Below are 26,168 nucleotides of genomic sequence, written 5' to 3' on the forward strand. Positions count from 1 at the left end.
GTCGGCACCAACACTTTGAATTGTGCTTGGAAACGTACTGGGAGCCAATGTAGATTTTTCAAGACCAGTGTTATGTGGTCTCAGCAGCCGCTCCCAGTCACCAGTCTAGCTGCCGCATTCTGGATTAGTTGTACTCATTCTACTCATTGTACAGTCTACTCATGTAAAAACACACTGATTCCCGGACCATCCACTGGCCGGATTTAGAAGGTGATTGGGCCGGATCTGGCCCCCGGGCCTTAGGTTCCCTACCCATGATCTAGTGTAACCCCCTGCAATGCTAGAAATAATAATAATAATAATAATAATAATAATAATAATTTATTATTTATATCCCGCCCATCTGGCTGGGCCTTCCCAGCCACTCTGGGCGGCTTCCATAAAAACCAAAAATACAGTAAAATCACATGTTAAAAACTTCCCTGAACAGGGCTGCCTTAAGATGTCTTCTGAATGTCAGGTAGTTGTTTATCGCTTTGACATCTGCTGGAAGGGCGTTCCACAGGGTGGGCGCCACTACCGAGAAGGCCCTCTGCCTGGTTCCCTGTAGCTTTGCTTCTCGCAATGAGGGAACCGCCAGAAGGCCCTCGGCGCTGGACCTCAGCGTCCGGGCAGAATGATGGGGGTGGAGACGCTCCTTCAGGTATACTGGACCGAGGCCGTTTAGGGCTTTAAAGGTCAGCACCAACACTTTGAATGGTGCTCGGAAACAGAAATGTGCAAATGCTACTCTAAGTCTCTCTCCCTGTTTGCTGTCCTAACCCTTTTAGTTCCACATAAATTGATACAGTTCATGCCACTTTTGGCACTTTTTCTGCACTTTCATATTGTGTTTGTGTACGTGTGTGTGGGGGGGCAGTTGCTTACAAGAGCCATCTTCCTGCCTTCTTTAGTTACATGCAAGATAACAGTACACCTACAGTTTCAGATGTGGGGCAACTCTTGTGGGCCGGCTAGAAAGTCTTCTACAGCTGAAACAAGTGAGCTAAGCTATGCTGAAACTGATGGAGAGCAGCATAGGTTAATTGTGGGAAACTATTAGCGTTTGTTGTTGCTGCTGCTTTTTTCTTTCTTTTTTTTTAAGTCTCCAGAGAAGATAGCTCACTCCTAATGCTTCCTTTTTTAATGCTGTTTCCAAAGAAAGATATGTCCCTGGGAAATAAGTTCTAATTTTAAGCTTGTTTTTAGCATGCCTACATGCAAGAACACATTGAGTTGTTTCGACTGGGGATTTTTTTTTTTTTTAATCCATCAGGACCTAGAAGACACATTCTGGATGATAACTAATGATCACAGAATGGGAGAAAAAAACACAAATATGTTAGTTTTGAGAAATTTAATTTATAGGGTCAACTCCTTAGCTCTCCCAAAATGCCATGTCCCAGAAATTCCACCATTCAGAGGGACTGTGAGTTTAAAAAGACATGGCGATCATCCTAGGTGGGGGTTTTTTAAAACCCATGGTGTTATTGACTGTAGGCTCTGGCAGGCACAGCCATTTTCAGTAGATCCCAACTGACATCACCATTAGCCATGAACCCAAGTATCCACCTGGAAAAGCCAAGTGGGGACACCAGACCTACCATTACATTTTGCAATTCAGTGAAATGTGTTGTGTCGCTGTAGACCTGCCTATAATTCTTTATACTTGTTGCAATTGTTTAAATTGTTGAGAGGACTCCAAATCCAATTCTGTGTGTGAATACACACATTTACCTACCCTCTCCCTACAATAAATTTCTCTTAGGCTTGCTGTAAAAGCTTATGCTGCAATGAATCTGTTAGTCTTTTAGTTTGCTAAATTGCTCTTGCTGTTTTTGCTACAGCAGCCTAGCACACAACTTCTCCTGTGAGATGTCAGACTTCTGAGGCACTTGTATACTTTCTTATTGTTAAAAGAATGTGGCTGCACATTTAGAACTAGCTCAAATGATATTATTGAAAGAGCACGAGCTTTATTGATTTTCTCCATACAATTTTCTCCATACCTTGGGTGATTTCGTTCTTCGCTGCCTTAGTGGCACAATAGACTTTCCGTTCCTTGTAAATTTTTACAGCTTGCTTTAAAATCTCCTGCTACAGCTGCCTTAGGAGTCTTCCTCTCTTCCTTCCCTGCTGGATTAACAAAACTGCAGCATGGAATTTGTGCTTCCTGCAACATCACCAGCTAATTTATCTGAAGCCTGCTGTCTGAATCATACTGCTCTTCCCTACTGTCTAAAAATCCCAAAAGATTCACCTTCAACTGTTGCATCCAATTTAATGGCTATGGAACTCCACTTGAAATTCTGGCACTGAAAATTTCTACTGCTAATCTCACAGAGCAAGCAGATTTTCTGCCTTTTATGTCTTTCAAGTGAAATAGCCACAAATAGATGAAGCTCAAGGATGGCAGAAACAGGCCATATGTAGTATCATACAACAGCTATTAATTAACTGACCAATTATTAACAGATTATTATTATTACCCCCAGTGCTTTGGGGAATAAAAAAATGAGGTGACAGTATTCCTCTGTTGGTAAAAGATTCATAGATTGCCAACACAGTGGCTGCCGTAGACAGCAAAAAAGAAGAAGAGGTGAAGTGGTCTGAATGAGTGATTGCTGTCACACACAAAAACCTGTCTCCTATTGTTAGTTTGATTCAAGGAACCAGAAGCAAAGGAAAATAACCATTAGTGATGCTTCATAAGCTATACACACAGCAGATGTGTGTCCAGAATGCAGCAGCTAGACTGGTAACTTGGAGCGGCCGCCAAGACCATATAACACTGGTCTTGAAAGACCTACCCTGGCTCCCAGTACGTTTCCGAGCACAATTCAAAGTGTTGTTGCTGACCTTTAAAGCCCTAAACGACCTCGGTCCAGTATACCTGAAGGAGCGTCTCCATCCCCATCATTCTGCCCGGACACTGAGGTCCAGCTCCGAGGGCCTTCTGGCGGTTCCCTCCTTGCGAGAAGCCAAGTTACAGGGAACCAGGCAGAGTGCCTTCTCAGTAGTGGCACCCGCCCTGTGGAACGCCCTCTCACCTGATGTCAAAGAGAAAAACAACTGCCAGATTCTTAGAAAGACATCTGAAGGCAGCCCTGTTTAATGTTTGATCATGATGATGATCAAAAGCTGAAGGCAGCTTTTAATGTTTAAATAGGTCATTGTATTTTAATATTCCGTTGGAAGCCGCCCAGAGTGGCTGGGGAAACCCAGCCAGATGGATGGGGTATAAATAATATAATTATTATTATCATAGCACATACTCAGTTGGTGGAATTCATTGCCGTAAGAGGCAGCGATGGCCGCAAGCTTAGATGGCTTTGAGAGGGAGAGGTCTAAGGAAGTCTGTGACTGCTAGTCATAATGGCTGCTTGCTTCATCCAGGCAATGAGGAACAGCCGTGGGAGAAGACTGCTGCCTTCATGTCCCGCGCAAAGTTGGCTCAGCTTTTTAGGCAGGGTGAGGCCACTGCCTCAGGTGGGAGGAGCCACCCAAATGGCATGCCTGCGGGCACCCTGCCTGCCACACTGTCTCCGCCAGCAGCCAAGAAGCGATGCCACCAGCAGCACCATTTTGGGGCAACCCAGCCCCCCTGTCTGATACTCTGCTAGCAGCAACTTATGGAAATATATTGAGAAGGCACTCGCTGAATGCTGCAATCTGTCTTGAATCCGAAGGCTGGCAAGGAGTGAAACTATATATATAGCGGCTAGCATTGGTGCTCTGTGTTCCCTCAGGCGAAATGGCACTAAATTGTGGGCGTGTTTTGAACAATGAAAGCCAGTTATTAGCAAGGCCGTTCTCTACTTACGTGTGCAACGTGTATAGTATTTAAAATACATTAATACTAAATGATCATGATCACACAGAGGTAATACTTGGGTATAGGTGGACCAAACATAAAAGCAATAGTTTTCTCTAGCACTCAAGAGAGGAAGCCAGAGCAGAAATTCAGATGCTGGAATTCCATACTGTATAGCTTTGCCTTTAGGTCTAAGGACACTGCCTTGTGTTTGCAGATGGCTGAACTGATATGACTTCTGCTTTCGGTTGTAAGGGCATTGCATGCTTGTGTCGCTGGACTGGCCCTTCCAGCTGTGCTTTATGTTTGCCTTAGAGGGAATTCCACTGACAAGGATTGCAGGCTGCAAACCATCTGACTCTATCTCTAGAGGCTAGAGAAGAAGGTAGCTGACAGAGGGCTACCAGCTGGTGGGAGCTGTAGTTCAAAACACCTGGAAGGTCTCAGTTTGGGAAAAACTGCCCTAAGTCATTACAAATAAAAGGTGTGTCAGAAGTGTTTGCTAGGCACAACATCACGAATATTATAGCTGAATTTGTGTGCTGTGTCTTGGCCTTCTTGTTACATCCATTTTGACTTTCTAAAATTTCATCCCTTGTGGAAATTCAGGGACACTTATAAAGCAGGCACAAATATCAGCTTCTTGATGAGTCTCTTTTAAGTTTTTACTCTCAGGATTGAGATATATAATTGCTCCTAAATGCCTGTTAACACGCACACAAGCACAGCTGCATGACCGCACAGACATACAGAAGCAAGTGCAGACCACTAATTTTTAACCTAAAAACATTTTAATTTAAAATTGGATGGGACATATGATATGCAGGCTGGAAGAAGTTTATTTATTAAATCAAATAAATAAAAAGTACTCCATGATATAGCCAGCAAAACTTCATTATCCAAATTTCAATTAACCTAAATGTTATGCTAATTTTTTTGCAAAGAGCATTCCAGAAAGTCTCAGAATTGGATTGGAAAGGATCTGAGAGTTAAGGCTTGGGGCACATTGAGATTCGTGCTTTGCCTGCTCTCCTTTGACATCATAGAGACGATCTTGCCAAGAGCTGGATGTCAGTATGAAGAGAATCATCTCCAGGACCAAAACAAGTTGTCACATTTATTAATGAGTCACTGTTTGCTGTGGCCTCTCACACAATTTTAGGAACACCTCCAAAACATCCAGCCTCATGCTGAATTTTTAAGCCTTCCATTACAGTATGGGGGGGGGGGACATTTTTCACAGCAAACACCCACACACACAAAATACCCGTCCCTGTCTAACTATGTGCATTGTACCATTATTTGGCTGGCGAACTACATTGCAAAATTCAGAAAAGTGTGGATTTTGAAGGATGGCTTTGATTTGGTTCAATGAATTATTTTGAAAGGTGCGAATTAGGTAAATTCGCCTTTAAATGTGAACTGAGTTGAATTTCTCCCCGACTCTACTTGTGATCCTTCTATTCACATTTATTCAGAAAGAAGCCTCACTGAGTTGTATCTGAGTACGGTCTCAGAATGGACCCATTATAACTAAGCTAGTGATGTCCATTAATGTCAATCAATCTGCTGTGAGTATGATTAACATTGAATACAACCCACTGTGTTCAGTTGGGTTTACACTTGAGCAACTGTGCATTAGAAAGTACTTAGATGTGGATCATTGTCTTTAGAAGTCTTGTCGTCTTCAAAACATGCACCACTTACATTCTTGTAGTGCTTCAATCTTACAAAAGACATTCCATAAATTAAGTCAGGTCACATTTGTACTTATGTAAAATACAAAATAATCTCTTAAAGGTAAAGGGACCCCTGACCATTAGGTCTAGTCGCGGACTCTGGGGTTGTGGCGCTCATCTCACTTTATTGGCCGAGGGAGCCGGCGTACAGCTTCTGGGTCATGTGGCCAGCATGACTAAGCCACTTCTGGCGAACCAGAACAGCGCATGGAAATGCTGTTTACTTATATCTAACCAAAACACAAGTGCCATTGCTAAGTACCTTGAAAAAATAGGTTGCTTCTCTGGATTCCTTAGTGTAGATCAGAATGCCTGTCTTCAGGTCTATACTGGCCTCTGATTGTAGAACAAGCTGTAGGTGGAATGGTAAAGATCAGAAAACAGAACATAAACTGTAATCTGTACTACAATACATGAGACAGAATTTTTAGACATGAAGAAATGACAGTGATATGTAAACTATAGTATGGGGGAGCCAGGCAGACACATGGCAAAGGCTGATCTCAGGCTACATGGCTCGTGCTTCAGCCTGCACAGTTGGATAGGACAAAACCTCAATGGTTCAAGGAAACTCCATTTTAATGTACAAAGCTTGCCTTTGTGCCCCACGGTGCATGTGTGATGACAAGCCTCTCTCTGAAGCTGTTACGAACATATCCTCAGGTAAGAAACGGCAATAAGTAACAGAAATATAAAGAGGTCTGTGCATTTAGAATTCAGCCTGCCGAGGTCCTTGCAGCTTACTTCTTAAACGGATCTCTTTTCCCAAAAGGAAAAGGATGGTTCTGGTTTTGGAAGAAAGATGAGTGTGCACGGGTCTGTAGTGCTGCAGACACAGAGAGTGCAGATGGGTATTCCTCCCTGAAAGCAGTAAACACACAGCATTCTTTTGTTCCGTGATAAATTGCTGCTGCATTTGTGGTTATATGTGCTTCAGTTAGGAGAATAAAAAAGGATTGGCTTCTTCCTGTGATATCATGAACCTGTCATCTCACCCCAATCTCCAAAAGAGTTGGCTATTCCCGCCCCTGCCCCCCGGGGCATGAGTCATAAACACACTTACAAACATAGATGTGCCATTTAAAAACAATACTAAAATAAATGGCGGATAGGCTGCATGACTCACAAGGGGAAGACATGGGGCTGATTCAGCATTTGATTACCTACTGTGCTCATTACAAGTTGAAACTCCGGGGTTGGGGAGCACATACAGCAATCAATGAAGCCTCAGAAAACTTTTTTCTGACCTTCGTCCACTCAATGGTTGTGGGAGGACAAGGGTTGCAGCAGGCCCAGCTTCGACACGCATGCATTCCTTTGAATGTATAACTGTACACGTAGAGTGCTCTCTCCATTCAGAAAAAGCAGAGTTTTGATCACGCAGGGGAAAGCCTGGTGCTCCTAGCAGGGCTGCAAATGAATCCACAGAGGTCAGAAGTGAAGACAGCATTTGCCATCCTGTTTTCACCTCCTCTGTGCTTCAGTGAAGGTCTAAAAGGGGGTGGAGAAAGCTCTTGAAACTATGCCTCAGCCGTCATCTAGAGTTCCTTTTGTTACCTCTTCCTTCTTTTACAACAGTGCTTCTCAACCTGTGGGTCTCCAGATGTTGTTGGACTACAAGTCCCTTCATCCCTGAGCTCTGGCCTTGCTAGCTAGGGGTGATGGGAGTTGTAGTTCAACAACATCTGGGGACCCACAGGTTGAGAAAGACTGCTTTACGACATGGGTAGCAAACTAAGGCCTGGAGCCCAGATCCAGCCCAATTGCCTTCTAAATCCAGCCTGTGGACGGTCTAGGAATCAGCATGTTTTACATGAGTAGAATGTGTCCTTTTATTTAAAATGCATCTCTGGGTTATTTGTGGAGCCTGCCTGGTGTTTTTACATGAGTAGAATGTGTGCTTTTATTTAAAACGCATCTCTGGGTTATTTGTGGGGCATAGGAATTCGTTCATTTTTTCCCCTTCAAAATATAGTCCGGGCCCCCCACAAGGTCTGAGGGCAGTGGTCCAGCCCCCTGCTGAAAAAGTTTGCTGACCCCTGCTTTACGCTTACGTACTCACAGCTCTGGTGACCAGCACGCAGCGAACATACCAGAAGCACTTCTAATGTACACACATCAGAGTTAGTGGCACTGAATTCCACAAAGCATGGACGGGAGAACTGGGTTTCCAACTGTTAGGGGACAGGCAGGGGACACAAGGGAATCATGACTGCCCACACTTCCCTCATACCAGCTTGCTGTGCCTCTTATCAGTTTTGAGGATACCTCTCTCCTTCCTACTTGGCCTCAAGCCTGTCCAGCTGGTGAGCCACCAGCCTGAATTCAATCTGTCAGGCATGGATTGCCATTCCTCCTTTCCCTCCATCTCCAAGGAAGTAAGAGATTTGTCAGAGCCTCGACTGGGCTGCATTAGTCAGCCCCAACTGTGCAGGCCCCACTCTCTGGTGTTTGAGCACAATGCACATCAGTACATCAGAATCAGCACATGACCTCAAAGCATGCTTGCTGCATGAAGTATACCTTGGTTCTAAGACAAGCTTTGTATGGAAACATTTGATGAACAGGATTGGCTTAGATTTCATTTTTGACTTTAGCTCTATTCATTCAAAGCAATTATCAAGAGGTGGCTTTCAAGTAAAAAAGATACACTATTTTAAAAACACAGTTTAATAACAACTGCTCTAATTGTCTCTAGTGTGAGCCCATTCCACCTACTTGAAAGGCAAGGTAACCTCATCCCTGAAAACCATCCTATTAGTGAGGCTACCATTTCTTTAGTTATTTTCTGCTTGATAACCTCCCTCCCCGAAACCCTTAATTAGGTCTCTTATCTAGCTCTCTGAAATCCAGTACAGGTTAAGAGCTGGTTTTACAGCTGGTCAAATTAAAAAAAACCAACAACCAGCATGGTTGAATTTCAGAGGGAGCTTTAATAATCTCGTACAAATCCCTTCCTCCAATCTTGCTCTGTTCATTCAAGTGGGCTCCTTGCATTTCTGCAAGTAAGCGAGGCTGGTAGATTGCCTGAAGTAGCTCTGAGTAAAACCACATCCAAACAACCTCAGTAAGAGGGCGCCCATCAAAAAGCAATGGGGTTTGTATTCATATGTTCAGTCTTTTGATTTCATTACACATATAGAGTGGTTGGGGTGCTAAACCTGTTCCTGGAATATATTGCAAGGGTATAAAGGTAAAGGTAAAGGGACCCCTGACCATTAGGTCCAGTCGTGACCGACTCTGGGGTTGCGGCACTCATCTCGCTTTATTGGCCGAGGGAGCCGGTGTACAGCTTCCGGGTCATGTGGCCAGCATGACTAAGCTTCTTCTGGCGAACCAGAGCAGCGCACAGAAACACCGTTTCCCTTCCCGCCGTAGCGGTACCTATTTATCTGCTTGCACTCTGATGTGCTTTCTAACTGCTAGGTTGGCAGGAGCAGAGACCGAGTAACGGGAGCTCACCCCATCGCGGGGATTTGAACCGCTGATCTTCTGATTGGCAAGTCCTAGGCTCTGTGGTTTAACTCACAGCGCCATCTGCGTCCCTGTATTGCAAGGGTATAGTGCATTTTGAATCAAACCTTTATTGTTACAGTCAGTGACCAGCATAAAAAAGCAAAACAAAAACACATAATCCAGATATGTAATTTAGAGGAAAAGAAAGTAAAGAAAAGAAGCATAGAATAAAGTAACTAATCACCTCTTCTTCCCTAAGTCACCTCTCCTTGTCACATGATCTCTGTCACATGATATCAACAGCTGGCTGCTCTGAGCTATAATGAACTCTTCGACTTCTCAGACGTATGGGAAGGAAGAGGGTGTCTTGTGTGGTGTTAAGAGCACAACACAGATCTGAAGGCAAGTGCCAGAAGAGCCAAAATACTGCTTGCTCCTTCGTGGAAAGGGGCTTCAGAAAATATATTTTCATCGCAGAATTCTGCTTTATTACAGGAAGATTTATATATACAAAAGGATGCCACACCGTGTGTTGCCAGGGCAGCTGTGCCTGAGGGCAGTTCAACAGATGAAGCATCGTTATAAAGTTGAGGGAGCACCACCCAATGGATTTCTGACTTGGCATGCAAACGCTTATTTAGGCAGATCAGTGGGAACAGGGTACACCAGAGCTTCCTAAACTTTTCATGTTGGTGACACACTTTTTAGACCTGCATCATTTCGCGACACACTAATTCAGTTTTACTAGCAAACCAGAGGTTAAACAAACCCCTTTGCAGCCCCTGGAGGAGCGTGGAGAGTGTTTGCGTGACACAACTACACACTGCAGCCAACACACAGTTTGGAAAGCTCTGGGGTACACCTTTGAATACATAAGAAGGGCTCTGCTGGAGCAGACCAATTGCCCACATTCTCAAGCATCCTGTAGCCCACTACAGCCAACCAGACTGTCAGGATCTACGCTCGGCCAAGCTGATAAAGCTCATTTTCCTCCAGCTGAGTCTTTCGGAATCGCCTCCAACGTGATTATCGTATTTTTCGCCCTATGGGACGCACCGACCCATAGGACGCACCTAGATTTTTTTTTGGGGGGGGGGAATAAAGGGGAAAAAAATTATTTTCCCCCCCCAGGCGCGGGGCTGGGGTGGGGGAAGCCCAAGCTTCCCCCTCCCCCAGCCCCCAGAACGGGACCCAGAGCAATGTCGAAGCTGCGTGAAGCTTTGGCATCGCTCTGGGAGCTTGTGGGGCTGGAGGAGGGGGAAGCCCTCCGCCAGCCTTCTAACCAAGTCGGGGGACAGCGGGAAAGGCGCGCTGCGCCTCTCCCACTGTCCCCCCAGTTTGTGGGGCTGGCGGTGGGGCTCTCCTGAAGCCTGGAGAGCGAGAGGGATCGGTGCGCACCGACCCCTCTCGCTCTCCAGGCTTCAGCGAAAGCCTGCATTCGCCCCATAGGACGCACACACATTTCCCCTTCATTTTTGGAGGGGGAAAAGTGCGTCCTATAGGGCGAAAAATACGGTAACGACCTGAGCCTTTGATGAGGCCTCAGGCACATTCCCACCCAGCAGAGAATCAAAGCAGCACACGGAAGTGATGAGATTTATGGCTACATTGCAAAGAGTTTTATTTTCCTAACTACGCAGATGAAAAACACATCCTCTCTCTGTGAGAGCAGAGAGCAACTGAACAACAAAGGAACAAAGGAACAGGAAACCACTAACGTCACATCCGTCTCCTGTCTCCCGTGAGACTTCCAGCAGTATGGAATGTATGGAATGTAAACAGAGTCTTGTGACTCCAAAGCACAGCTCAGTGGCAAACAGAAACTAACACAGACGCCCGTCAGAAGCCCACAAACAGGGCGTGAAAGGCAATAGTCCTGTCATGCTGTTAATCCCCAGCACCTGGCACCGACAAAGGCATACTGTCTCAGAAATCTGGTGGATGCATATAGCCATAATGATTCATAGCCATTGGTGGCTTTTTGCCCACATGAAATTGTCTGATCCCCTTTTAAAAAGCATCTTTTGCCAGCCCTGGCTCTCTAATAACTCTCCCCATTAGTGCAGATGAAAGGTCCCACTTCCATCCATCAGATGCATATTCTCATACGGCAGCAGCTTCTTATGTGGATCCCAGTGGATTACTAATCAAGGGGCATGGCTGTCTTTGGAAAAGGAAAAATGGGAGAGGGAAGCTGCTAGTTGCCAAAGCTTCTTTATTCCATAAATTAAATGTTGGGGAGAACAGCAGTTCAATGGTAGAGCATGTGATTTGCCTGCAGATGATCCTCAGTTTAATCCCTGGCATCTGCAGTTTAAAGGATCAAGCAGCAGCTGCTGGGAAGTACCTCCACCTGAGACCCTGGCAAACACAGCCGGCCCTACCATTAGGCAAAGTGAGATTATCATCCCAGGCAACAAACACCAGGGAGGGGGGAGACAGAAGCAGCCCTCAGCTGTTGCTTCTAAGCCCCCCAGGTATTTCCCTGTTGCCACTTGGCCTGCCCTGCCCCAGGCTGGCCTGCTGTCTCAGGTGCAGCAAAAGGATGCTATAATCTCAAAAGTGTACAGTGCAGTCATCTTCTATATGTGGAATGAGGAGATGCCACCTTTATATCTTTTGCCTCAGGCAGCAAAATGTGTTGGGCTGGCCCTGCTGGAGAACCACTGGCAATCAAAGCATACAGTTCTGGGTTAGATGGAGAAATAATCTGGAACCAGTGTGCCAGGCCTCACCCCCTAAGCAAGACAGAGGGTTTTTGCTGTCCAGCATGTTTACAGGGATCTGGGAGGCTCTTAGGAGGCTCCTTTGGAGCCCAGTAAGCAAGGCAGAGAGCTTAAAAGCTCTTTCCACGCTGGGAAAACCCTGCACAAAAAGAGCTTTTAATCTCTCCACCTTCCATGCATTTAATGTGTGCGATTTCAACTGGCCAGTCCTCAGCTGCATAAAAGTTGAAACTGCACGTGTTAAACGTGTGTACATTGTGAGTTATCCGCACTCTTTGGTCGTGCTGCTAAGAGATACTTAACAGACCTGGCTTGAGGCGTTCCTGGCTGGAAGCATTAAGTTAATGGCATTAACTTTAGGAATCTCTTTTGCTAAAGAACCCCAGCTTAGAGACGTGAAACCACAGGCTCGGGAGGGGGACACCCCAAGGTGGCATCCAGACTGATAGATGTACACCCCAAATCCTGTAGCAAAGCAACCATTCTTCTTCAGGGGCAACAATTGCACAAAGCCACACAAAAGCAAAAGTTTGCCTGGCTGAATTAGTGTATTGACATTCGCCCTGAGGAAGATGATAGCTCAAATCTAAAAGTGCACAGGATTATAGGATCAATAATTTACAGCGCCCAGTGGCTCCCTCCCTGCCCCTCACACCCTCCCCATCCTTCCTGATTCAGAGACAGTCACACAGGACAAAAATATGTGCAAAGAACAATCCTTTGCCATGGCCCCAGAGATGGTATACAGATGTGCTTTTGATGGAGGAGAGCCTTTCTTCTGTACTGTGCAGGAGTGATGAGGATTAGCCATAGATACACCCTGTTCCAACTGAAAGATGTGACTCAAGAAGCACAGTGCATGGAATTTACAGAATCAATACCTGATCATGACCAGATGCTTCCTGTCTCTTTTGTGTCAGTAGACTCTACTGCTAAGAAGCCTTCCCTCTTTTTTCTTCTATTTCTGGATCAGGACCATGATAAATTAGACTGCAGTTCCACACACACTTATTTGGAAGTAAGCCCCATTGAACTCAGGTGGGCTTACCTCTGAATATTTTTATTTTATTTATTATTATTATCATCATCATTATTCCTTTCATTTTTATACTGCCTTATATCTTAAGAAAAAGTCTCAGAGTGGTTTACAACACATTAAAACATCAAATAAATCAACCCTGAACAAAGTCAAATATAAGGTATACATTCAAAACAACATAATTAACGGGAAACTAAAATATTACCTTAAGGATTTCAAAATAAAACATTACAAAGGAGGGCAACCAAAATATGCACGTTTAACGCAGCAAAATCAACAACAGAAAATTATCTTAAAGATTTCAAAAGAAATCATGACCTAAAGAAGTCAAATAGAAATTGCACATTTAAAACAGCATAATTAGCAAGAGAATAAAATATTATCATAGGCATATAATATATCTGCTGCCAATCCTGCCAGTGGTGGTTCACAGTGGCGTAGCGTGGGGGTGCAGGGGGGGCCGGCCGCACTGGGCGCAACATCTGGGGGTTAGGGTTAGGGGGCGCAAATCCACGGGTTAGGGGGCGCAAATTACTTGCCTTGCCCCGGGTGCTGACAACCCACGCTACGCCACTGGTGGTTCATGGCAGGCAACAGCTGCAGAAGCTCAGGCCCAATGACCTGGGTCTGCACTAAGAGACAGCCAAGCTGGTCTCTGACCTTTTCAGCAGCCTGAGCTTTTGTAGCTGGAGTCAGTCTGGGCCCCGCCCACCCAGGCCAGGTAGAAAAAGGCCTGCAGGGCATGGAGCTTATTAACGTTTATTTTTAAAAGTTGCTATCCATTCCTGCCCTTTAAGATACTCTGAATGCAGATATGATAAACTAAGGTATGCTGCCCAAGTACATCCGTTCTTAACATCACATCTGCAGCGACTAGATGTTCTAGGATTGAAGAAAGAGGGACAAAGTTAAAAACTGGATCACTTGGGCTATATTTTTTATAGTATAATCTAATATTGTATTCATTTATTACAACTATGTACAACTATGAAGCCAATTGCAAATCAAATCATGATTACAGCAATGCATATGACACAGGGTTGTGTTTTGAGAGGCAGTTATGATTTGCAAACAAGGAGATCTTTTTCTCAGCTGAGCTGTAGTGTATTCTTTTAGAAAATAAAGAGAAAGTAAACCATCCCATTGGGGGTGGGGGGGGGACCAGGCGTAGGTCTGTGGATTCTGCACAGTTGTATTAAGACTGGAGGTTTGTGAAGTACTGTAAGGCTGAGACCTGTTTGAGCTTTGCGAGAGGTCACTTGGATGCATGGAAACTATTGATATTCTGTAATTAAATTATTTCTGTTCCTCTGACAGGCACAAACGCTAAACATGGACTGCGCTGCAAGGCATGCAAGCTGAGCATTCACCACAGATGTGCAGAGAGCATTGGACAGCAACGCTGCATGGGCAAACTGGTAAGGCAGTAATTGGATAATTATATGTATATATAGAAGGCAGTAATTGGATCAAACACAGCCACAAACCAGACTGGGCAAGAGATATGGCCTAGCAGGTCCCACCTAATGTCTTGGCTGAATTGAAGAAACACACAGTGCTTAGAAAAAGATAATCTATCAAGAAACTTATTCTAGGCACAGATTCAAAAATCATACTCTGAACATGCCAATTCTAAGAAATATAGACTCTTACAGGCTCAGTTAAACAAGAGTTGTTGCTTTTCAGACAGGGCTAAAGCAGGGATGGCTTCAGGACTGGGCATTGTTGGACATTTGCCAAGGCCCATATTATCCCATAGTCTAGGCCCTACTTATCCCATAGTCTCCAGCTGCCCCCCAAATGCTGGGACCCATGCTGAAAACCCTTAAGCCATCATAGCTTCTCACTTTGTCATGCAGAGTCCCAGATTCCCAAATGCAAGCCTTTCCTACCGCCAACGGCCCAAAAAAACCCTCAAATCTTTCTCCACCTTTTCTTTCATTGCTCCTTCCATCTCTTGGCCAGAGAAAGAGCAAAGTAGCAACTTACTTTGGGTTCTCATTTGCACACTCTTGCAAAGCTGCTCAGCAACATTGCGCACAACGGGGATGGTCTGCTCTGTGTCCAAGCCTCTTAGGTCCCTGCCCCTATTTCTTTGCATTGCTCCCTTGCCTTCCATTGCCAGTTTCATTTGGGAACCTGAAGTGTCACCTCTGTGTGTAGCGAGCATCCTCTTTGGCTTCTGCTTTGAGAGAAATGCAGAGATCTGATCCTGTAGCTTGGCTCTCTCTGTGGCTTAAAATGAACTGGACTAGATTCCTAGAGAGGAAGGGGGGTTGAGGAGATGGGGAGGGGTCCTCCAGAGCAAAAACGCCTCCCTTCAAAACCCCTTCCTGCCTGGCTACTCCTGTGGATGGGGAAAATGGCATTTATCTTCCCCATGAGCTAAATTGATTTCGCCTTCTGAAATCCCATTTTGTCTCCCCATTTTGTGCACTTGGGTGCAGCTGATCCATCCAGGATTCACCACACCACAGAGTGGTTTTCGCTGGCAGAAAAGAAACACCTACTGCTTATACAGGGGATCTGCTTTGCATAATTAGTACCTAGTTAGTCAGATCTAATTTATTTGCTTTATAGCCTTAGACACCAAGTGAAGCATTTTTATACACTAGGCTCTTAAATCTTCTAATTCTGGCTGGTCTTTTTTTATTAGCTGTTTTGTATTTCTGGGTTATTAATGATGTTTTATTGGCACAATTGAGCATAAAAGCTTGCCACCCCACCCCACCCCCACAAAAGAGGACATCTACCAGGAAGGGGAAGCCTTCAAAATATTTCCAATTAAAAATGAAACATACTTCCCCTCAGTATGAATGCTAAAGTCCAAAAAATAATTTATATATTCTTATGATCTGGATTAGTGATGTATGGAAGTGAGAGCTGGACCATAAAGAAGGCTGATCGCCGAAGAATTGATGCTTTTGAATTATGGTGCTGGAGGAGACTCTTGAGAGTCCCATGGACTGCAAGAAGATCAAACCTCTCCATTCTGAAGGAAATCAGCCCTGAGTGCTCACTGGAAGGACAGATTGTGAAGCTGAGGCTCCAGTACTTTGGCCACCTCATGAGAAGAGAAGACTCCCTGGAGAAGACCCTGATGTTGGGAAAGATGGAGGGCACAAGGAGAAGGGGGCGACAGAGGACGAGATGGTTAGATAGTGTTTTCGAGGTTACCAGCATGAGTCTGACCAAGCTGCGGGGGGCAGTGGAGGACAGGAGTGCCTGGCGTTCTCTGGTCCATGGGGTCACGAAGAGTCGGACACGACTAAACGACTAAACAACAACAACAACATGATCTGGATCCCATGCAGATCCAGCAACAGGAAGGAACTTACTCTGTTCAGTTTCAGCTTTGCAGTAAAAAGTAAAGTTGCCCCAGTAAAGCAGGAATAGGGAACATGTCATTGCTGTTGAACTCCAACTCCCATCATCATGATTGACTCTGTTGGTTGGGACTGATGGGAATTTGAGTCCAACGACCTTGGGAGGGCCATAGGCTCCTGACTTCTGCACTAAAGAATTAGCGGATACAGTGGTACCTCACATTACAGACGCTTCAGGTTACAGACTCAGCTAACCCAGAAATAGTACCTTGGGTTAAGAACTTTGCTTCAGGATGAGAACAGAAATCGTGCAGTGGCAGCAGGAGGCCCCATTAGCTAAATTGGTACCTCAGGTTAAGAACAGTTTCAGGTTAAGAACGGACCTCCAGAACGAATCATGTTCTTAACCCAAGGTACCACTGTATACCATATTACTGTAGCTTCACTGTACCCCCGCTGAACCTAGCAACCCCATTGAACTGAATGGGTCATGATTGCCTTATATTCATTCTCTCTCTCACTCTCTCGTTTGCTCACTCTCTAGCCCAAAGGCTTTCGCCGCTACTACAGCTCTCCGCTACTCATTCACGAGCAGTTTGGCTGCATCAAAGAAGTAATGCCTATTGGTAAGTTCAGATAGAATCTTGTTTTCTTATTGGTCCCCGCCCCCCAATTCTGCAAGTTGTAGCGTTCATTGATATCGCAAAGGCTTCTGTGCCCTTTCGCAATTGATGCTTAATCACAGCAAGACCTTGACTGAGTCCCTGCCCAGGTAATTCCCTCTGGGAGAACAAAAACCTCACAAGGGTAGCACTAGCAAACATCATTTCTTTCCACAGAGCAAGAGTGGGGAATAATCATTTTCAGTCTCTCCAAGACAAGCTTCATTGGAGGCCACATGCCAGTGGTGGCTGGGGCCAAGGGCCCAAGTAGGCAGAGCAGCAAATGTCAGTTTCACCTTTGTGCAGTAGGCTAGTTTCTACAGACACTCCTCTCTAACCTCCACCTAGAGGCATTACCAGAGTTCACAGGTACATTCCAACCAGGCAAAAAGACACAGAGGTTGCAAGGCTCAGAAATAAACTTAATCAAATTACTGGGTAAGAAGCTCTAAGGTGTGGATTTCAAATGAATACAGAAGTCCCAAACCAAGGTGAGGTCTCAGGTGACAAATCTGGGGTGCCATTCCGAGTAAGAAACAGAACTGACCCTGGAGCACACACAGAATTAGTAGCGTTTCTGTTTTCTGCAAGTCACATTGAAACGAATAAGAGTCTACCAAGTGCACTAGCACTGTGAGCTTCGCAGTGGATTTGGGCCATATTGATCGGTGGGAGCAGTTAGCATTTAGATTTTTCCATCGCAGGCAACAGAATGTCTTGAGTCATCCTTCAATGAACTGAAAGTCAAAGATGAGTAGCAAGATATGGGTTGCCCATACAGTGGTGCCCCGCAAGACGAACGCCTCGCAAGACGGAAAACCCGCTAGACGAAAGGGTTTTCCGTTTTGGAGGCGCTTCGCAAAACGAATTTCCCTATGGGCTTGCTTCGCAAGACGAAAATGTCTTGTGAGTTCCTGCGGGGTTTTTCCCCTTTCCCCCCCCCTTTTCCTAAGCCGCTAAGCCGCTTATCAGCTGATCCGCTGATAAGCCGCTTAACAGCTGATCGCTAAGAGCCGCTAAACCGCTAATAGCGCTAATCCGCTAAGCTGTCAATGGGCTTGCTTCGCAAGACAAAAAAACCGCTATACGAAGAGCCTCACGGAACGGATTAATTTCGTCTTGCGAGGCACCACTGTATCTTGGCAAAATTAAAAGTAGTCACTGCACAAGCCTGGGACCCCCCAAGTCATCCAGTGAGTGCCCATTTGGACATTAGCATCCCTGATCCTATACTGACATTCTGATCGCTTACAACACATTTTGGGTTTGTTGTTATGTTTCTTATTCCCTCCCCCTCCCCCTCTTTCTTTTTTCTTTTCCTTTCTCCTCCTGCGATGAGGCTACATTTTAATATTTTAATGTTTCAATATTTTAATTTTGTTTTTAAGTTGTAGTCATTCAACTTGTTTTTATTATTGCTTGTTAACCGCCCTAAGCCCAGCCTTAGCTGGGGAGGGCGGGGTATAAATAAAAAATTGCTGTTGTTGTTGTTGTTTGTTTGAGCTACTTTGAGCACAGTTTTGCAGAAAACTGGCATACAAATAAAGAGGTGGTGCTGATAATGATCACATTGGCTCTCTTTTCAGTTGTTCGGCAGAGACCTGGTTCCTGGACTTGGACCCTCTGCTGAACATCTGTTTTGGTCCATGGCCCAGGTGGATTACTTAGTTTCCATCTTGAAAGGATAAGCGATGTTTTTCAAGGAGGAAGAAGAACACTGTAACGTCCTATCTTTTCTCCCTGCTTTTCTGCGTTTCAATTCTTTTGCAGCTTGTGGCAACAAGGTTGACCCTGTCTATGAAACGCTTCGCTTTGGAACTTCCTTAGCCCAGAAAATGAAGAAAGGCAGTTCTGGGAGCAGCTCAGATTCACCAAAGAGGAACTCAGTAAGTGTGCTGTTTTGGATTGTTGCCAGTTTTTTTTCTATATTATATCCACCTACTTTCACCAGAAAGGACTTGGGTGCCTGGTTACGTGCCACTTCTTACTATTAGTTACTAAACCTCTTCTGCAGGCACCTGATTTCTTTGGGAATGATATATACTGCTTCACTGCCTGTACCTTGGTTGGTAATTTAACATTCTCTAATAAAAAAATAAAGATCTGAGCATCCCCATTCATAATCACTCTGCCTGACACAGTGCTGATGGTGGTTTTTCAAACAGTGCCACCAATTTATAAGGGGTTCATAGTAGGCAAAAAAAGGAGACAAACCCTTGCCCCAATTTTAAAATATTGAAAAAAAGATGGGCAGCAGAAGAAAGGTACAGACAATGATAGTAAATCATTGAGCCAGCAAGAATGGGAGAGGCAATGGCAAGGAGGTGTTGATGTGAACAAATGCAGCTATTTGCACTCAGGGCTTTGGATTAAAAGGTTTGTGGAAAGGAGGAGGCATATGATAAAGAGAATGAGGTAAAGGTAAAGGGACCCTGGACCATTAGGTCCAGTCGTGGCCGACTCTGGGGTTGCGGTGCTCATCTTGCTTTACTGGCCGAGGGAGCCGGTGTACAGCTTCCGGGTCATGTGGCCAGCATGACTAAGCCGCTTCTGGCGAACCAGAGCAGCGCACGGAAACACCATTTACCTTCCCACCTATTTATCTACTTGCACTTTGATGTGCTTTCGAACTGCTAGGTTGGCAGGAGCAGGGACCGAGCAACGGGAGCTCACCCTGTCGCGGGGATTCGAACCACCGACCTTCTGATTGGCAAGTTCTAGGGTCTGTGGTTTAACCCACAGCGCCACCCGCATCCCAAGAGAATGAGAGGCATCACCATATAGTCACTCCGGGAGAGAATTCCATGCATAAGGGGCAGCAACTGAGAATGGACAGAATAATTTAAGATGTGAGATCTTCAGGTGGGTGAGGATGGTAGAGTTGATGGAACAGCACTGCCATCAGAAACACGAGTGGGCTTTGACGCAAATTCCACAGAATAAAAATCCACCCTCAATAGAATCTGGCTGGCATAGCCAGCAGAATGAAACAAAAGAACAGTCTTTAAATGACTCTGTAAGAGAGAGAGAAACAGAAACAGAACAGATGGGAAATCCCATTTTATGGGTTTGATTTAGAACACTGATAGGAAAACAAGGCCAGAACTATTTTTGATAATTATGGGGAAGCCAACAGTCTCAAAACACTTGAAATGCTTACTTCTGCAAAATGGATTCACTGTGCACTGCACAGGTAGGATTGTGAATGATCACCAGCATTTCTATTTAAAAAAAACCAAAAAACAAAAGCTTGGACCTACTATAGGATCACAGTGCTGGGGTCATGCAAAGCAGATGACTGCTTTAAAAATATTATTTCAGCAAACCTACCTTTGCATGTAATTTTGTTATGTACACTTATTTTTTAATTCTGTTGATTTTATGTCTATTTTAGTAATTTTTATGTGTATACTTATTTTTAGACCTTACTAATTTTATTGTGTTTTAATAAATATTTTATTGAACATTTTGTTAAATAAATGAAATAAAACTGGCTTGTCTAATAATCACCTAGCAGAGGATCTCTCAGTTGTCATCCCACTCTTCTGCCTGTGCTGAACTTCTCTTCTGTTCTTGAAATTTGGCATCAAATTTGGTGTGGCATGGGAACCACATACCTACGGGGCTGCCTCTCCTGGTATGCCCTGCGGAGGCCCTTAAGGTCCACAAATGACAACACTTTGGAGGTCCCAGGTCGCAAGGTGGTTAGATTGGTCTCAACTAGGGCCAGGGCCCTTTCAGTACTGGCCCCGACTTGGTGGAACGCTCTGTCACAAAAGACTAGACATCTTTCCGCAGGGCCTGCAAGACAGAGCTGTTCTGCCTGGCCTTTAGTTCAGACTCAGTCTGACCCTTAGGTTTCCCTCACCTTATGGTTTTGATCTATGGGCTACTATTAAAATGAGGCTGCATTTTAAATTGCATTTTAACCTGTATTTTAAATTGGTTTCCACACACCCCCCCTTATGTTTTTATTTTAATTTTACTGGTGTTAGCCGCCCTGAGCCCAGCTCTGGCCAGGGAGGGCAGGGTATAAATAAAAATAAAGTATTTTATTATTATTATTATTATTATTATTATTATTAAACATGCGTAGACTCCCTGGGGCTGGAACAGCATTAGCCCCTGAAAGCTCCTGAGGAACCAAACCCCTGAGCCAGCCCTTCCGTGGGTAGCCCACTGCCTCTAGCACCAGTGGAGAAGTGGCTCCAGCACTGGAACCTATTTCAGGCCAGATATTGCAGAGTGGACAAGAGCTGACCCAAAATCTGCAAGATCTGACCCAAAATTGGCACCAGTGCTGGGAGCAGAGGCAACGGTGCAGGTGGCACAGGCGGCAGCAGCAGGTAGGGTGGCACCTCATTTCGTCTTAAGCGGCAAAATGGGACCCACCACTCCTTACACACAAACACACTTCTTATTCTCCAGTGGAAAAAAAGTAGTGTTTGGAGGAGTGAATAGCTGGCCTGCGCATTCTTTAGCATTTCAACATGGCAGCAGTGGCAAGGCTGGATTCACCTTCAAACTAAATACACTCTAGAGCAGGGTCTCTGTTAAACTGGAAGCCCTAAATCTTCTGAAATTGCCTCTGTGTCAAAAAAAAAAGTGTGTTGTGCTCCATGAACTTGGCTACTTTGAAATTCCCTACAGCTTTCCATAAGATGGGTAGATTTCAAGTATACGCTGTGCAGGGCAAATATTTTTAACTCTATATTCCTAAGAACTAATCCATTTCTATCTACTTTCACCACAAGCTTTAATACCTTGAAATAGGAGAGATAAGCAGAAGAATAACACGTATACAGCTGTGGAAAACAGACGGGGGATTCCTAACTTTCAAGTTCCTCCAAATGCAAACCAATTGTACACTTAGGTTCATTCCTTGGTATGGCCTCTGCCGGCGTTCACTGCTGTTAAGGCATTGAAAATAAACCTCTCTAGTGACCAGTGAATGTTGAAATAGAGGCCCAAATGGTGTCTCTGGGCAGACTCCATTCTCACCAGCCACCCAGTTTACAGTTCCTCAGGAGTAAGCATGTACTTGTGTCTTCCATTGGGAAGAGCTTCTGTTCTGCAGGAATTCCACAGCTGCTAACGTTGCTGCTATTCCACTAAACTCATCTACATGGAAACCTTTGCGTATTCCTAGAGAAATGGCCCTATTATAAACCCTCACAACTTATGAATGTTGTGTTTCCCCAAAGCAAATGCTACCTTTGTTCAAACGTTGTGATCTTTCCTCTTCGTTTCTTTAGCTTGTCCACAGACCAGAATTTCCACAAATGTAATTGTTTCTTGTCAAATCAGTAAAGCTTTCTGTTAAGTAATAAATGATTACTCAAGCATGCAAAACAGGAACATATTGCCAGCTTGCCTTGAAATTTTGATCAGATGGGGAGTGGGTGTAAGTACAGAATGCAATACGTCGTGGGATTTACTCCTTGGCAAGTCAGGCTGTCAAGTAGTGGATTACGCATAAGTGTGTAGTACTTAAAACCACAGTCTTATTTGGAAGAAAACACATGAAGTTCAGATCACTTGAGCGTGGGATTTCAGGATCCATGAAGGTATAGAGCAGGCATGGCCAAACTTGGCCCTCCAGATGTTTTGGGACTACAACTCCCATCATCCCTAGCTAACAGGACCAGTGGTCAGGGATGATGGGAATTGTAGTCCCAAAACATCTGGAGGGCCAAGTTTGGCCATGCCTGGTATAGAGGGACCTTTTAAGCCACCAGTTGTTATTTTAAATCACTGTGATAAGACACACATTGATGGTGACGATTTTAATTTCTATGCTACCTTTCCGCTTCGATGTGTCCAGAGCTGCCTACAACACAGCAGTGATGCGAAATCAAGACAATGTATCATCACTGCAATAAACAGCTCTGGCGACCAATCCATTTCACATATAGCAATCCAAGCAATGATTTCATTTTGTTAATATTAACAGTGATATCCAACACCTTCCTAACAGCACTAGCCTTTGGGTCCCTGGGACTGTTCCTAAGACCTGTCAGTTCAATCAGTCACAATGGAGAGGCAGCTTACAAGTAAACAGACATGGGATAGAACTGTTCAACACCTACTGTGTATGCATCTATCAACCTCTACCTCTGTCCAAAAGCCAGTTCCCGATAATTTGTCAAGTTCTGATGTGACCACAAAAAAGAACGAGACTGTGCAGGCAAAGGGGTAGATCTATGCAAATGAAGTGATGTGCAGGTGAGCAGGTGGACTTAATTCTCAACAGATGCAATCAGTGCAATCTAGATTCCAGAGAACACCTTTTAGACCCCAGAGCATACCCTTTTAGGGAAAGGATAGAAATAAGGCACATGGTTGCAGTAGTGCAAAACCTGTCCGCTTCCCCAGGCACCAGATGGCTATACCAGACACTATACTCTCCAGAGGTCTTGCAAGATCTCCCTTCATGTGTGCTTCCTGTCATAAATACATTCTGTTGCATGATAATTTATGTTGTGCTGCTTCCTAGTTGTTACTGAGATGATGGAATTATAATCTACTGCATATGTAAACTCCAAAAACCACATGTCCTTTTCCCTTAACTCCATTTTCCTCTCCTGTGTAAACAAAGAGCCCTGTTTGAATTAGATTCAGCATCTAGGTCTACAGCGCATCTAAATGTCCTGCTATTCTCCCATCAAATATTTGAACTCCACCTCTCAATAACATTTTGTCTTCAGTGTTGACACTTCCTGATTCCTTCCACACCCACCACCAAGCTGTTGCCATGTGCTTCAATCTCTTGCGCATCTATTTCTCATTTTTGCTCATTTTCACGCTTTCAAACCCCTTCTCCTCCTTTCTTACAGACATCAGATTTGGCAGAAGTTCCTGAGGAAGGTGATAGTCCTGGAAGAGTATTGGACGTAAACAGGAAACGCAGCAATAGTGGTACGTGCACAGCTCAGGTGTTCAGTGGCCCCCAAACAATCTTCAAACCAAGGAAAAATAATTACCATATTTTTCGCACCATAGGGCGCACCGGAAATCAATTAAAAAAATGGATCCCGCTGGCTGCCTTGGCTTCCTCTTTAGCCCTGCTGGGAGAGGCTGCGCAGGGCTAAAGAAGCCATAGCCCCGTGCAGCCTCTCCCTGCCAGAGGGGTTGCACGCGGCTATGGCAGAAGCCTGCATTCGCTCCATAGGACGCACACACATTTCCCCTCAATTTTTGGAGGGGAAAAACTGCGTCCAATGGAGCGAAAAATATGGTATAATCCCCATTAAATGTTTTCAGATCCCTGTTTATCATTCACCTGTTCTACCTTTAAAAGAAACTGTTGCCTGACTTGGCCTTGTATGAGTAACTTGTTGACAGATCTGACTGTGTGTGCCCCAACAAACACCAGCGGCACATTAACCATTCCTTTGAACAGCATCGGATTTCTTTACAGTCAGAAGCTCAGCACATAAATTATACTCCCTCTTAGAATATTTACTGAATTGCCCATGCTGTCTGCACAGACCTTTTGTCATGTTCCTGAAGTTCCCATGTCTCCAAGGCTTCTGGCATGCGGACATATGAAAAGGAATATACTTCAGGGCCAATGTTCTAGTTCAGTGGGCTTATTAACCATACTTACTCTGCGCTTTCCAGGCGCTTTAAAGCTCTGTGTCAAAGTGCGATCTCTCTGTGTAGCTTTCCCTGCGAAAACCGCTCTTTAAAGTTGAATTGGAGCAAACAACAATCTGCGGAAAACCCAACTTGCAGTTCGTTGCACTTCAGCTTTAAAAAGCAGGTCTTTGCAAGGAAACCTCTGGAGGAAAAAAAAAGTGCTCAGACATGGAGCTTGTGGAAAGAGCTGTGTCCGTTAAGAGTTTGAGTGTAATCTTCGATACCTCCCTCTCTATGGAGGCGCAGATTGCAGCTATAACAAAGGCGGCATTTTTTCATCTCCGCCAAGCTAAGCAGTTGGCTCCTTATCTCTCTCGCCCTGACCTAGCCTCTGTGATCCACGCGACGGTCACCTCCAGACTGGATTATTGTAACTCGCTCTACGTGGGGCTGCCCTTGAGACTGACCCAGAAACTCCAGCGGGTGCAGAATGCCGCAGCGAGACTCCTTATGGGGTCTTCACTGCGAGATCACATTCATCCAGTACTATACCAGCTGCACTGGCTCCCGGTGGAGTACAGGATCAGGTTTAAGGTGCTGGTTTTAACCTTTAAACCCCTATATGGCTTAGGACCCTCGTATCTACGGGACTGCCTCTCCTGGTATGTCCTACAGAGGAACCTACGGTCTGCAAATAAAAACATCCTGAAGGTCCCAGGCCACAGAGAGGTTAGGCTGGCCTCAACTAGAACCAGGGCTTTCTCAGCTGCGGCTCCAATCTGGTGGAACGCTCTGTCACAAGAGACAAGGGCCCTGCAGGACTTGACATCTTTCCGCAGGGCCTGCAAGACAGAGCTGTTCTACCAGGCCTTTGGTCAGTGCGCAGCCTGACTCTCTCCTCTGGCAATCTGCACAGAATTTTGCTTAACGGTTGCCATCAATTTGATTTTAATTAATTTTTATAATGAAATGTTTTTAGAATGTTGGATTATTTGATTGTTGTTAGCCACCCTGAGCCCGGCTTCGGCTGGGGAGGGTGGGATATAAATAAAATAAAATATTATTATTATTATTATTATTATTATTATTATTATTGTTATTATTATTATTAAAAGCAGGGCAAAAGTGCAGATAAGCCCAGTACAAGGGCATAACCTATGTCATATATCTTAGGTGATATTGGGATTTGGCTTGCGTCAAGCAGTCAACCCTGCTGTCGGGTACACCCCTGTCTTCACCCACTGCATTTAATATTTCTATAGACTGCACAGTTTGTCCATGAGTGTAGACACATGTAGACTCCTATGCAAACATGAAATCCAGTCCACAAGTGATAAATAGGGCTAGGGACAGAATGGGCATTCCATGGCAGGTCTCTTACGAAAATTGGTCCATCTAGTTGAGCGTATTCTACACAGACCTTTCTCAACTGTTCCTGGAGACAACAGGAATGGAACTAGGGACCATCAAGGCAGATGCTCCAACACTTGAGCCACAGTCCTTCTCTTGTTCTTATGTCTAACGCTTTTGCAAGACACATCATGTGGCCCGATGGAGTTCAATATTCAGCGCAGGGGAAGGTAGCCTACAATTGCTGATTCCTGGTCTTTTTGGCTACATGAGAAAATACCATCTTCCTTAGCTCAAAGCCATATTGTAGCAGATCAAATACTAAAACAAATTTAGTTTGTGTAATTTTCAAGATCCTCTTGCACGTGAGCATCATTTCCATTTTGTTTGTTTTTTAAAATCTCCCATCAAGAGTTGTTACATGAGCCAGTTACTGGGGGGTATTCAATAATGAGGCTGGTCAGGCAGGTGTTCATGGTCGCAGAAAAGCTGTATT

General features: G+C 44.7%; 1 protein-coding gene across 1 annotated transcript in view; it reads left to right on the plus strand.

Annotated features, from left to right (window-relative positions):
- Positions 1 to 26,168, plus strand: part of STAC (SH3 and cysteine rich domain) — a gene marked incomplete at its 5' end in the record, with an annotated part of 81,121 nt that overhangs the window by 41,300 nt on the left and 13,653 nt on the right. Inside the window, 4 exons of the mRNA XM_079948257.1 lie at positions 14,071 to 14,171; positions 16,624 to 16,705; positions 18,512 to 18,627; positions 23,578 to 23,659. Coding sequence (XP_079804383.1) covers positions 14,071 to 14,171; positions 16,624 to 16,705; positions 18,512 to 18,627; positions 23,578 to 23,659 — 381 coding nt within the window. The remainder of the gene's footprint in view (positions 1 to 14,070; positions 14,172 to 16,623; positions 16,706 to 18,511; positions 18,628 to 23,577; positions 23,660 to 26,168) is intronic.

Source organism: Podarcis cretensis, assembly GCF_951804945.1.
Source record: "Podarcis cretensis genome assembly, chromosome: 12".
NCBI lineage: Eukaryota > Metazoa > Chordata > Lepidosauria > Squamata > Lacertidae > Podarcis > Podarcis cretensis.